The sequence below is a fragment of the Oncorhynchus keta genome, unplaced genomic scaffold, assembly GCF_023373465.1.
Source record: "Oncorhynchus keta strain PuntledgeMale-10-30-2019 unplaced genomic scaffold, Oket_V2 Un_contig_3299_pilon_pilon, whole genome shotgun sequence".
In the NCBI taxonomy this organism is placed as follows: Eukaryota; Metazoa; Chordata; class Actinopteri; order Salmoniformes; family Salmonidae; genus Oncorhynchus; species Oncorhynchus keta.
The window spans coordinates 229,139-243,690 of NW_026287180.1; the positions used below are offsets into that span (position 1 = coordinate 229,139).

Consider the following 14,552-nt stretch of genomic DNA (forward strand, 5'->3'; position numbering starts at 1 on the left):
ACAAACGGACAGGTGGGAGAACTGGACAAACGGACAGGTGGGAGAACTGGACAAACGGACAGGTGGGAGAACTGGACAAACGGACAGGTGGGAGAACTGGACAAACGGACAGGTGGGAGAACTGGACAAAGGACAGGTGGGAGAACTGGACAAACGGACAGGTGGGAGAACTGGACAAACGGACAGGTGGGAGAACTGGACAAACGGACAGGTGGGAGAACTGGACAAACGGACAGGTGGGAGAACTGGACAAACGGACAGGTGGGAGAACTGGACAAACGGACAGGTGGGAGAACTGGACAAACGGACAGGTGGGAGAACGGACAGGTGGGAGAACGGACAGGTGGGAGAACTGGACAAACGGACAGGTGGGAGAACGGACAGGTGGGAGAACTGGACAAACGGACAGGTGGGAGAACGGACAGGTGGGAGAACTGGACAAACGGACAGGTGGGAGAACGGACAGGTGGGAGAACTGGACAAACGGACAGGTGGGAGAACGGACAGGTGGGAGAACTGGACAAACGGACAGGTGGGAGAACGGACAGGTGGGAGAACTGGACAAACGGACAGGTGGGAGAACGGACAGGTGGGAGAACTGGACAAACGGACAGGTGGGAGAACTGGACAAACGGACAGGTGGGAGAACTGGACAAACGGACAGGTGGGAGAACTGGACAAACGGACAGGTGGGAGAACTGGACAAACGGACAGGTGGGAGAACTGGACAAACGGACAGGTGGGAGAACTGGACAAACGGACAGGTGGGAGAACTGGACAAACGGACAGGTGGGAGAACTGGACAAACGGACAGGTGGGAGAACTGGACAAACGGACAGGTGGGAGAACTGGACAAACGGACAGGTGGGAGAACTGGACAAAGGACAGGTGGGAGAACTGGACAAAAGGACAGGTGGGAGAACTGGACAAAAGGACAGGTGGGAGAACTGGACAAACGGACAGGTGGGAGAACTGGACAAACGGACAGGTGGGAGAACTGGACAAACGGACAGGTGGGAGAACTGGACAAACGGACAGGTGGGAGAACGGACAGGTGGGAGAACTGGACAAACGGACAGGTGGGAGAACGGACAGGTGGGAGAACTGGACAAACGGACAGGTGGGAGAACGGACAGGTGGGAGAACTGGACAAACGGACAGGTGGGAGAACGGACAGGTGGGAGAACTGGACAAACGGACAGGTGGGAGAACGGACAGGTGGGAGAACTGGACAAGCGGACAGGTGGGAGAACTGGACAAACGGACAGGTGGGAGAACTGGACAAACGGACAGGTGGGGGAACTGGACAAACGGGCAGGTGGGGAACTGGACAAACGGACAGGTGCACCACACCCAGATTCGAACGGAAAGCAAAATGTGGATACTGCATACTTGCTTTAAGTTTATTGCTAGACAGTTTTGCACGTAACTCCACAGGATCACCATCTTGTGGAGCTGTATTTAGTTGTAGTGTTGCGTACTGGGTAGGGGTTAGAGGTCTACCGATAATGATTTTTCAACGCCGCATCCGATTATTGAGACAAAAAAAATCTACATATTCCGATTTTATAAAACATTTGTATATATAGATATATAGAGAGATATAATTATATCCATAGATATAGATAGTCTTCATTGTTCATTCAGTATTTTGCAAAAATGTGTATGTGTGTGTGTATGTATGTATATATACATACATACATACATACATACATACATACATACATACATTTTTGTAATAATGACAATTGCAACAATACTGTATGAACAATAAACACTTTTATTTTGACTTAATATAATACATAAATAAAATCAATTTAGTCTCAAATAACATGAATGATGAATGTATATGCAAGAAATCCTATGTTAATAAAGGATATGGTAAGAATTGATCGACCAAAGTGCGAGTCATAATCCATGACACCTTCTAGCTAAATCTGAACAGCGCTTCCTTCATTCTTTTATTCCATAGGATATTTTTATTCACTTAAAAAGGTCTGGGCGGCATCCATGCCAATTTCTAACTGTGTAGATATCTATAGGACAAGGTAACTCTGATCAATATTGGCTAAATATAAGCGAAGATCATGATTTATTGTTGTATTTTTTATGAAAATATGTTGACAAACGTTACCTTATCCTAGTGAGATTTACATCGGGTATCAAACGCCGAGGCGGTTTAAACCTGCACCCTAACCTGCACGAAGCCCAGACCTTATTGGAAGTAGATCAAGACATTCTCTATGGAAGACATGAACAGAGGCGGTTTAAACCTGCATCCATGAGCCCAGACCTTATTGGAAGTAGATCAAGACATTCTCTATGGAAGACATGAACAGAGGCGGTTTAAACCTGCACCCTAACCTGGCGAAACACAGAGTGGAAGTAGATTCAAGACATTTTATCTGAACGGTAAAATAACGAAGGAACCCCTTTCAAGTTCAGCCGCAAGTTATTACAGGAATTATAACGTGTCGACTTTCTCTCTAAACCATAATATACCTTTGACTATTTTAGCCTGCTGCTGCCTACCACCCCTCAGTCAGACTGTCTATCAAATATCAAATCATAGACTTAACTATAATAAACACACAGAAATACGAGGCGGTCATCCATGAGTCGTATTTTATCACGGGTGGCATCCATGAGTCTACATATTCCGTATTTTATCTAACGGGCGGCATCCATGAGTCTACATATTCCGTATTTTATCTAACGGGCGGCATCCATGAGTCTACATATTCCGTATTTTATCTAACGGGCGGCATCCATGAGTCTACATATTCCTAAAAATATATACTTGTGTATTGATTTTAAGAAAGGCATTGATGTTTATGGTGAAGTACACATTGGAGCAACGACAGTCGTTGATTGTTTTTTATAAGAAGTTTAATGCTAGCTAGCAACTTACCTTGGCTTCTTACTGCATTCGCGTAACAGGCAGCCTCCTCATGGAGTGCAACGAGAGGCAGGTAGTTAGAGCGTAGGACTAGTTAACTGTAAGGTTGCAAGATTGGATCCCCCAAGCTGACAAGGATAAGAATCTGAGGCAGAACGTTCCCAGGCCGTCATTGAAAATAAGAATGTGTTCTTAACTGACTTGCCTAGTTTTTATTTTACCTTTATTTAACTAGGCAAGTCAGTTAAGAACAAATTCTTATTTTCAATGACGGCCTAGGAACAGTGGGTTTAACCCACTGTTCTGCCTGTTCAGGGGCAGAACCACAGATTTGTACCTTGTCAGCTCGGGGGTTTGAACTTGCAACCTTCCAGTTACTAGTCCAACACTCTAACCACTAGGCTACCCTGCCGCCCCACAAGTTAATTAAAGGTGTAGAAAGACAAAAATCGGCGCTAATTAATCTGCCATTCCGATTAATCGGTCGACCTCTAGTAGGGTATACAGTCAACTTAAAGCTGACTCTCCTGTCTGTAGGAGAGCCTCTCCATGGTTACCGGGTGTGTATCCAGGCCATTCCGATTAATCGGTCGACCTCTAGTAGACCTCTAGTAGGGTATACAGTCAACTTAAAGCTGACTCTCCTGTCTGTAGGAGAGCCTCTCCATGGTTACCGGGTGTGTATCCAGGCCATTCCGATTAATCGGTCGACCTCTAGTAGACCTCTAGTAGGGTATACAGTCAACTTAAAGCTGACTCTCCTGTCTGTAGGAGAGCCTCTCCATGGTTACCGGGTGTGTATCCAGGCCATCCTACAAGACAAGCCCAGAATGGCTACACAGAACCTTCCTGACGTGAGTGTCCATCCATCCCAGTGCCCTGTGTGTGTCTGATATTATGAAAATATTACATTTTGTGTGCTCTGATTAGTCTCATACTGACCAATCAAATGCCCCCTACTCTGTTGTATTGGGAACTGAAATACAGATTCCTTTATTGGCATGAACTACAATTAGTAGACAATTAGTAGATATTACCATAGAAATCCAGTTCATATCAGTGGTAGTAATATTAGTACACATAATCATGTATAGAGATACAACACTACTACTGTTGTATTGGGGAACCATGGATACAGGTACAACACCTAGTACTACTACTGTTGTATTGGGGAACCATGGATACAGGTACAACACCTAGTACTGTTGTATTGGGGAACCATGGATACAGGTACAACACCTAGTACTGTTGTATTGGGGAACCATGGATACAGGTACAACACCTACTACTGTTGTATTGGGGAACCATGGGTACAGGTACAACACCTAGTACTACTACTGTTGTATTGGGGAACCATGGATACAGGTACAACACCTAGTACTGTTGTATTGGGGAACCATGGATACAGGTACAACACCTAGTACTGTTGTATTGGGGAACCATGGATGCAGGTACAACACCTAGTACTGTTGTATTGGGGAACCATGGATACAGGTACAACACCTAGTACTACTACTGGTGTATTGGGGAACCATGGATACAGGTACAACACCTAGTACTACTACTGGTGTATTGGGGAACCATGGGTACAGGTACAACACCTAGTACTACTACTGTTGTATTGGGGAACCATGGATACAGGTACAACACCTAGTACTGTTGTATTGGGGAACCATGGATACAGGTACAACACTACTACTGTTGTATTGGGGAACCATGGATACAGGTACAACACTACTACTGTTGTATTGGGGAACCATGGATACAGGTACAACACTACTACTACTACTGTTGTATTGGGGAACCATGGGTACAGGTACAACACTACTACTGCTGTTTTGGAATCTTCAGTCAATGTTTAATTAAATACAATTTATTTAAAAAAATGGCAAAACGTACATGGATGATGGTTACACTAAGTTATATACAATGTCTATCCTCTCTCCCTCTCTCGCTCTTTTTCTAGTATCTGGAGTTGTTGCGGTCAGTTCAGAACCGTCCGGTCAAGTGTCTGACAATCATGTGGTCTCTGGGACAGGCTGGCTACTACGACCTCAGCCAGGGGCTACGAGGTGACACTCGCATGCACACACCCAGGCCACGATTCAATCTAAGGTGTCTCATATCAAATGTTATTTGTCTCATGCAGCGAATACAAGACCTTACTTACAAGATGATAATAATGGTGCCGGAGGGGGATGGTACCGTTTGACCAACTGTGCCATTTTGCTTGTTTTTTTTTTCACTCATTTTGCACATAATGTTGCTGCTACTGTCTCTTATGACCGAAAAGAGCTTCTGGATTACTCACGTTAAACTGGACTTTTCTTAAATGAGTCCGACGCAAAGGATATACTGTCAAGAGAAGGCCCAAATCAGCGTAAACGGGGGAGGAGGTCGCGGTGCCTTGTAAGAATTAACCACCACTACCGTCTGTATTATTTGACAACATGCAATTGTTGGAAAATAAACCGGATGATCTATGATTCAAGACTTCCCTACCAACGGGACATTAAACTGTAATACATGTTTCACCGAGACGTGGCTGAACGACGACACGGATAATATAGAGCTGGCTGGCTTCTCCGTGCATCGGCAGGATAATAATAATAATAATAATATATGCCATTTAGCTGACGCTTTTATCCAAAGCGACTTACAGTCATGTGTGCATACATTCTACGAATGGGTGGTCCCGGGAATCGAACCCACTACCCTGGCGTTACAAACACCATGCTCTACCAACTGAGCCACAGAAGGACCGGCAGGACAGAGCAGCTACGTCTGGTAAGATGAGGGGCAGGGTGTATCTATTTGTCAATAACTGCTGGTGTGCGATGTCTAATATTAAAGAAGTCTCGAGGTTTTGCTTGCCTGAGGTAGAGTACCTCATGATAAGCGGCAGACCACACAATCTACCAAGAGATATCAAATAAAATGTATTTATATAGCCCTTCGTACATCAGCTGATATCTCAGTGCTGTACAGAAACCCAGCCTAAAACCTCCAAACAGCAAGCAATGCAGGTGTAGAAGCAAGATATCTCATCTATATTATTCAAAGCCGTCTATTTACAACCACAAACGGATGCTGGCAATCTGACTGCACTCAACCAGCTGTATAAGGACATAAGCAAACAAGAAAATGCTCTTCCAGAAGCCAGACTTTAATACAGTCAAACTTAAATCCGTTTTACCTCATTTCTACCAACATGTCACGTGCAACCAGAGGAGACAAAAAACTCTAGACCACCTTTACTCCACACACAGAGACACATACACAACTCTAGACCACCTTTACTCCACACACAGAGACACATACACAACTCTAGACCACCTTTACTCCACACAGAAACACATACACAACTCTAGACCACCTTTACTCTACACACAGAGACACATCTAAAGCTCGCCTTCCATTTGGCGAATCTGACGGTACGTTTATAATAAATCCCGCTATGTCCTCCGATGAACCATCAAACAGGCAAAGCGGCTCTGATGCTCGTCGGATGTGGCAAGGCTTGAAAAATATTACGTCCTACAAAGGGAAACCCAGCCGTGAGCTGCCCAGTGACGTGAGCCTACCAGATGAGCTCAATGTCTTCGAGGCAAGCAACACTAAAGCATGCATGAGAGCACCAGCTGTTCCGGACGACTGTGATCACTCTCTCCATAGCTGGTGTGAGACCTTTTTTAAACAGGTCAACATTCACAAAGCCGCTGGGCCAGACAGATTACCAGGACGTGTACTCAAAGCATGCGCGGACCAACTGCCAAGTGTCTTCACTGACATTTTCAACCTCTCCCTGACCGAGTCTGTAATATCTACATGTTTCAAACAGACCACTATAGTCCTTGGGCCCAAGAAAGCGAAGGTAACCTGCCTAAATGATTACAGACCCGTAGCACTCACGTCTGTTGCCATGAAGTGCTTTCATGGCTCACATCAACACCATGTCGGAAACCCAAGACCCATTCCAAATTCGAATTCCGCCCCAACCAATCCACAGATGACGCAATGTCAATCCCATTTCTCACTGCCCTTTCCCACCTGGACACAACTAACACCTATTTGAGATTGCTATTCATCGACTACAGCTCAGCGTTCAACACCATAGTGCCCTCAAAGCTCATCACTAAGCTAAGGGCTCTGGGACTAAACACCTCCCTCCGCAACTGGATTCTGGACTTCCTGACGGGCTGCCCCCAGATGGTGAGGGTAGGAACAACACATCCCCCCCCAATTTTTGTAGCCTTCCTCTGAAACTGTCTTGTATATAGGTCCTGGATGTCAGGAAGTTTGGCCCCAGTGACGTACTGGGTTGTTCGCAGTACTCTCTGCAGGTAGCCTAGTGGTTAGCGTTGGGCCAGTAACCGTGAAAGGTTGCTGGATCGAATCCCCTGAGCTGACAAGATTAAAGTCATTCTGCCCCTGAGCAAGGAAGTTAACTCGCTGTTCCCCGGGTGCCGAAGACATGAATGTCGATTTAAGGCAGACCCCCGCAACTCTGATTCAGAGGGGTTGGGTAAAATGCGAAAGACACATTGCCCTCAACTTAATTCAGTTGTACAACTGACTAGGCATTCCCCCTTTCCCCTTTACCCTTACTTTCAGATGCCGAAGTGTTGCCATACCTGGCAGTGATGGGATCCCGAGTGGCCCTACGGTCTAAGGCACTGCATCGCAATGCTAGAGGCGTCACTACAGACCCTGGTTCGATTCCAGGGTGTATGACAACCGGCTGTGATTGGGAGTCCCATAGGGCGGCGCACAATTGGCCCAGCGTCGTTAGGGTTTGGCAGTCATTGTAAATAATAATAATTTGTTCTTAACTGACTTGCCTAGTTAAATACAATAAATTATGCAACTGGTCAGGATGCTCTCGATGGTGCAGCTGTAGAACTTTTTGAGGATCCTGAGGGGGGAATAGGTTTTGTCGTGCCCTCTTCACGACTGTCTTGGTGTGTTTGGACCATTATAGTTTGTTTATGATGTGGACACCAAGGAACTTGAAGCTCTCATCCTGCTCCACTGCAGTTGATGTTAATGGGGGCCTGTTATGCCATCCTTTACCTTTAGTCGACAATCATCTCCTTTGTCACATTGAGGGAGAAGTTGTTGTCCTGGCAGTGACAACCTCCCTATAGGCTGTCAAATCGTTGTCGGTGATCAGGCCTACCACTGTTGTAGTCACAAACTTAATGATGGTGATGGAGTCATGTGTGGCCATGCAGTCATGAGTGAACAGGGAGTACAGAAGGGGACTGAGCACGCACCCCTGAGGGGCCCCAGTGTTGAGGATCATCGTGGTGGATGTGTTGTTGCCTACCCTTACCACCTGGGGGCGGCCCGTCAGGAAGTCCAGTTGCAGAGGGATGTGTTTAGTCCCAGAGTCCTTAGCTTAATCTCTTACTCCTACCCGACACGCAGGCGTCCCATCTAGACATCTGGAAATGCAAATGCGCTACACTAAATGCTAATAGCACTCGTTAAAACTCAAACGTTCATTAAAATACACATGCAGGGTACTGAATTAAAGCTACACTCGTTGTGAATCCAGGCAACAAGTCAGATTTTTAAAATGCTTTTCGGCGAAAGCATGAGAAGCTATTATCTGATAGCATGTAACACCCCAAAAGACCCGCAGGGGACGTAAACAAAATAATTAGCATAGTCGGCGCAACACAAAACGCACAAATAAAATATAAAACATTCATTACCTTTGACAATCTTCTTTGTTGGCACTCCTAGATGTCCCATAATCACTATTGGGTCTTTTTTTCGATTAAATCGGTCCATATATAGCCTAGATATCGATCTATGAAGACTGTGTGATCAAGGAAAAAAACGTAGTTTTTTAACGCAACGTCATTTTTTTAAATTAAAAAAGTCGACGATAAACTTTCACCAAACACTTCGAAATACTTTTGTTATGCAACTTTAGGTATTAGTAAACGTTAATAATCGATCAAATTGATCACGAGGCGATGTATATTCTATAGCTGTACGTCTGGAAATACTGTCCGGGTAAATCTCAACCAAAATATCCGGTCGGAGACCGGAAGAACTGTGCTGCCTTGTGTCTGTTTGACCAAGAAACAAATCGTAGGCAAATGACAAGACTGTTGCCATTGTGTGGAAGCTGTAGGTATTGCAACCTCGGCCCCATTTAATGTGGATCACATTCAACAACACGGTCAAGTGGCGCATGGATATTTTCCCATTTTCAGTGATCAGATTTTCTTCCGCTTTTCGATGAAACGCAGGCTCTGTTATAGTCACAGCCGTGATTTAACCAGTTTTATAAACGTCTGAGTGTTTTCTATCCACACATACTAATCATATGCATATACTATATTCCTGGCATGAGTAGCAGGGCGCTGAAATGTTGCGCGATTTTTAACAGAATGTTCGAAAAAGTAGGGGGTAGGAGTAACAGGTTAATGATGAGCTAGAAGGGCACTATGGTGTTTCAACGCTGAGCTGTAGGCAACAACCTTCTCACCTTAAGGATTAACTGTGTGTGTTGCAGTATGGCTGGGTATCATGCTGCCAGTCCTGGGGGTGAAGGCCCTGTCGTCCTACGCCATCGCATACTTGGAGAGACTACTGCTGTAAGTACCTGACCTCTAACCCCTACCCTACCCGGGGAGACTACTGCTGTAAATACCTGACCTCTAACTCCTACCCTACCCGGAGAGACTGCTACTGTAAATACCTGACCTCTAACCCCTACCCTACCCGGGGAGACTACTGCTGTAAATACCTGACCTCTAACCCCTACCCTACCTGGAGAGACTGCTGCTGTAAATACCTGACCTCTAACCCCTACCCGGGGAGACTGCTGCTGTAGTTACCTGACCTCTAACCCCTACCCGGGAGACTGCTGCTGTAGTTACCTGGACCTCTAACCTCCCCTACCCGGGAGACCCTGACCTCTAACCCCTACCCTACCCGGAGAGACTGCTGCTGTAAATACCTGACCTCTAACCCCTACCCTACCTGGAGAGACTGCTGCTGTAATTACCTGACCTCTAACCCCTACCCCCTACCTGACCTCTAACCCCTACCCTACCTGGGGAGACTGCTGTAATTACCTGACCTCTAACCCCTATCCTACCTGGAGAGACTGCTGCTGTAATTACCTGACCTCTAACCCCTATCCTACCTGGAGAGACTACTGCTGTAAACTACCTGACCTCTAACCCCTATCCTACCTGGAGAGACTGCTGCTGTAATTACCTGACCTCTAACCCCTACCCGGGGAGACTGCTGCTGTAAATACCTGACCTCTAACCCCTACCCTACCCAGGGAGACTACTGCTGTAAATACCTTACCTCTAACCCCTACCCAGGGAGACTGCTGCTGTAAATACCTGACCTCTAACCCCTACCCTACCTGGAGAGACTGCTGCTGTAATTACCTGACCTCCAACCCCTACCCTACCCCGGGAGACTGCTGCTGTATATACCTGACCTCTAACCCCTACCCGGAGAGACTGCTGCTGTATATACCTGACCTCTAACCCCTACCCTACCTGGAGAGACTGCTGCTGTAAATACCTGACCTCTAACCCCTACCCTACCTGGAGAGACTACTGACCTCCAACCCCTACCCTACCCGGGAGACTGCTGCTGTATATACCTGACCTCTAAACCCGGGGAGACTGCTGCTGTAAATACCTGACCTCTAACCCCTACCCTACCTGGGAGACTACTGCTGTAAATACCTGACCCCTAACCCCTGACCCTACCCCTGGGAGACTGCTGCTGTAATTACCTGACCTCTAACCCCTACCCCCGGAGAGACTGCTGCTGTAAATACCTGACCTCTAACCCCTACCCTACCTGGGAGACTACTGCTGTAAATACCTGACCTCTAACCCCTATTGTACCTGGAGAGACTGCTGCTGTATATACCTGACCTCTAACCCCTACCCTGGGGAGACTGCTGCTGTAAATACCTGACCTCTAACCCCTACCCACCTGGGAGACTGCTGCTGTAAATACCTGACCTCTAACCCCTACCCCCTACCGGGAGACTGCTGTTGTAGTTACCCCTACCCGGGAGACCTGCTAACCCCTACCCTACCCGGAGAGACTGCTGCTGTAAATACCTGACCTCTAACCCCTACCCTACCTGGAGAGACTGCTGCTGTAATTACCTGACCTCTAACCCCTACCCTACCTGGGGAGACTGCTGTAATTACCTGACCTCTAACCCCTATCCTACCTGGAGAGACTGCTGCTGTAATTACCTGACCTCTAACCCCTACCCTACCTGGAGAGACTACTGCTGTAAATACCTGACCTCTAACCCCTATCCTACCTGGAGAGACTGCTGCTGTAATTACCTGACCTCTAACCCCTACCCGGGGAGACTGCTGCTGTAAATACCTGACCTCTAACCCCTACCCTACCCAGGGAGACTACTGCTGTAAATACCTTACCTCTAACCCCTACCCAGGGAGACTGCTGCTGTAAATACCTGACCTCTAACCCCTACCCTACCTGGAGAGACTGCTGCTGTAATTACCTGACCTCCAACCCCTACCCTACCCCGGGAGACTGCTGCTGTATATACCTGACCTCTAACCCCTACCCGGAGAGACTGCTGCTGTAAATACCTGACCTCTAACCCCTACCCTACCTGGAGAGACTGCTGCTGTATATACCTGACCTCTAACCCCTACCCTACCTGGGAGACTGCTGCTGTAAATACCTGACCTCTAACCCCTACCCTACCTGGAGAGACTGCTGCTGTAAATACCTGACCTCTAACCCCTACCCTACCTGGAGAGACTGCTGCTGTAAATACCTGACCTCTAACCCCTACCCTACCTGGAGAGACTACTGCTGTAAATACCTGACCTCTAACCCCTACCCTACCTGGAGAGACTGCTGCTGTAATTACCTGACCTCTAACCCCTACCCTACCTGGGGAGACTGCTGTAATTACCTGACCTCTAACCCCTACCCCGGGAGACTGCTGCTGTATATACCTGACCTCTAACCCCTACCCTACCTGGAGAGACTGCTGCTGTATATACCTGACCTCTAACCCCTACCCGGGGAGACTACTGCTGTAAATACCTGACCTCTAACCCCTACCCTACCCAGGGAGACTACTGCTGTAAATACCTGACCTCTAACCCCTACCCGGGGAGACTGCTGCTGTAGTTACCTGACCTCTAACCCCTACCCTACCTGGAGAGACTGCTGCTGTAATTACCTGACCTCTAACCCCTACCCTACCCGGAGAGACTGCTGCTGTAAATACCTGACCTCTAACCCCTACCCTACCTGGAGAGACTGCTGCTGTAATTACCTGACCTCTAACCCCTACCCTACCTGGGGAGACTGCTGTAAATACCTGACCTCTAACCCCTATCCTACCTGGAGAGACTGCTGCTGTAATTACCTGACCTCTAACCCCTACCCGGGAGACTGCTGCTGTAAATACCTGACCTCTAACCCCTACCCTACCTGGAGAGACTGCTGCTGTATATACCTGACCTCTAACCCCTACCCGGGGAGACTACTGCTGTAAATACCTGACCTCTAACCCCTACCCTACCCAGGGAGACTACTGCTGTAAATACCTGACCTCTAACCCCTACCCAGGGAGACTGCTGCTGTAAATACCTGACCTCTAACCCCTACCCTACTGCTGTAGTATAGACAAGGGCCCAATCCCCAATGGACCCGACACCCTATGCACGTGTGGAGATCTGAGAGGATTTGATTTGTCAGAGGATTTGATTTGTCAGAGGCAATAATGGTTAAACTTCCATCTACCTAGCCTATCAGAGGGCAGAGTGGAGCTGTTACCATATTGATCATCTTTTTGTAAAATGCTGTTTTTGTGTTCTCCAGGCTCCATGTTAACCTGACTAAAGGTTTTGGGGTCATGGGACCTAAAGACTTCTTCCCTCTGCTGGACTTTGCCTACATGCCAAAGAATGCCCTGTCACCAAGGTAACGCACACAAGACGCCTGACTGTCTGAATGCCCTGTCACCAAGGTAACACACACATAGATGCCTGACTGTCTGAAAGCCCTGTCACCAAGGTAACGCACACATAGATGCCTGACTGTCTGAAAGCCCTGTCACCAAGGTAACACACACATAGATGCCTGACTGTCTGAAAGCCCTGTCACCAAGGTAACACACACACAGATGCCTGACTGTCTGAAAGCCCTGTCACCAAGGTAACACACATACAGATGCCTGACTGTCTGAATGCCCTGTCACCAAGGTAGAACTGTCACACATAGATGCCTGACTGTCTGTCTCACCAAGGTAACACACACATAGATGCCTGACTGCCCCTGTCACCAAGGTAACACACACATAGATGCCTGACTGCCTGAATGCCCTGAATGCCCTGTCCTGTCACCAAGGTAACACATAGACACAGCCCTGTCACCAAGGTAACACACACATAGATGCCTGACTGTCTGAATGCCCTGTCACCAAGGTAACACACACATAGATGCCTGACTGTCTGAATGCCCTGTCACCAAGGTAACACACACATAGATGCCTGACTGTCTGAAAGCCCTGTCACCAAGGTAACACACACATAGATGCCTGACTGTCTGAATGCCCTGTCACCAAGGTAACACACACATAGATGCCTGACTGTCTGAATGCCCTGTCACCAAGGTAACACACACATAGATGCCTGACTGCCTGAATGCCCTGTAACACACATACAATGCCCTGTCACCAAGGTAACACACACATAGATGCCTGACTGTCTGAAAGCCCTGTCACCAAGGTAACACACACATAGATGCCTGACTGTCTGAATGCCCTGTCACCAAGGTAACACACACATAGATGCCTGACTGTCTGCCCTGTCACCAAGGTAACACACACATAGATGCCTGACTGTCTGAAAGCCCTGAGGTAACACACATACATGACTGCCTTATGCCCTGTCACCAAGGTAACACACACATAGATGCCTGACTGTCTGAAAGCCCTGTCACCAAGGTAGATGCCTGACTGCCTGAATGCCCTGTCACCAAGGTAACACACACATAGATGCCTGACTGTCTGAAAGCCCTGTTATTCACTTTAGATGCCTGACTGCCTATAGATGCCTGACTGCCTGAAAGGTAACACATGATAGTGATGATAATCTACATAGTTATTCTGCTTTAGACTGTCTCCTATTGGTGATGATAATCTACATAGTTATTCTGCTTTAGACTGTCTCCTATTGGTGATGATAATCTACATAGTTATTAGACTGTCTCCTATTGGTGATGATAATCTACATAGTTATTCTACTTTAGACTGTCTCCTATTGGTGATGATAATCTACATAGTTATTCTGCTTTAGACTGTCTCCTATTGGTGATGATAATCTACATAGTTATTCTGCTGCTTTAGACTGTCTCCTATTGGTGATGATAATCTACATAGTTATTCTGCTTTAGACTGTCTCCTATTGGTGATGATAATCTACATAGTTATTCTGCTTTAGACTGTCTCCTATTGGTGATGATAATCTACATAGTTATTCTACTTTAGACTGTCTCCTATTGGTGATGATAATCTACATAGTTATTCTGCTTTAGACTGTCTCCTATTGGTGATGATAATCTACATAGTTATTCTGCTTAGACTTCTATTGGTGAT

General features: G+C 46.9%; 1 protein-coding gene and 2 long non-coding RNA genes across 53 annotated transcripts in view; 2 read left to right on the top strand and 1 right to left on the bottom strand.

Annotated features, from left to right (window-relative positions):
• tmem214 (transmembrane protein 214) overlaps nucleotides 1-14,552 on the top strand; it is a 76,156-nt gene that overhangs the window by 24,596 nt on the left and 37,008 nt on the right. For all 50 annotated transcript variants that reach the window (XM_052507972.1, XM_052507980.1, XM_052507985.1 and 47 more), the window contains exons 5-8: nucleotides 3,671-3,753; nucleotides 4,866-4,971; nucleotides 9,432-9,513; nucleotides 12,776-12,877. In XM_052507972.1, the coding sequence (XP_052363932.1) occupies nucleotides 3,671-3,753; nucleotides 4,866-4,971; nucleotides 9,432-9,513; nucleotides 12,776-12,877 (373 nt within the window). The remainder of the gene's footprint in view (nucleotides 1-3,670; nucleotides 3,754-4,865; nucleotides 4,972-9,431; nucleotides 9,514-12,775; nucleotides 12,878-14,552) is intronic.
• Nucleotides 11,917-12,206, bottom strand: LOC127923846 (uncharacterized). The gene is made up of 3 exons (XR_008115770.1): nucleotides 12,132-12,206; nucleotides 12,041-12,083; nucleotides 11,917-11,949 (listed from the first exon to the last, which is right to left on the bottom strand). It is a non-coding gene; the product is annotated as an uncharacterized LOC127923846 (long non-coding RNA).
• On the top strand, nucleotides 12,930-13,973 carry LOC127923845 (uncharacterized). 2 transcript variants are annotated; one of them, XR_008115769.1, is made up of 3 exons: nucleotides 12,930-13,158; nucleotides 13,855-13,901; nucleotides 13,938-13,973. It is a non-coding gene; the product is annotated as an uncharacterized LOC127923845 (long non-coding RNA). The 2 variants fall into 2 exon arrangements; XR_008115768.1 differs by having other exon boundaries at nucleotides 12,930-13,111.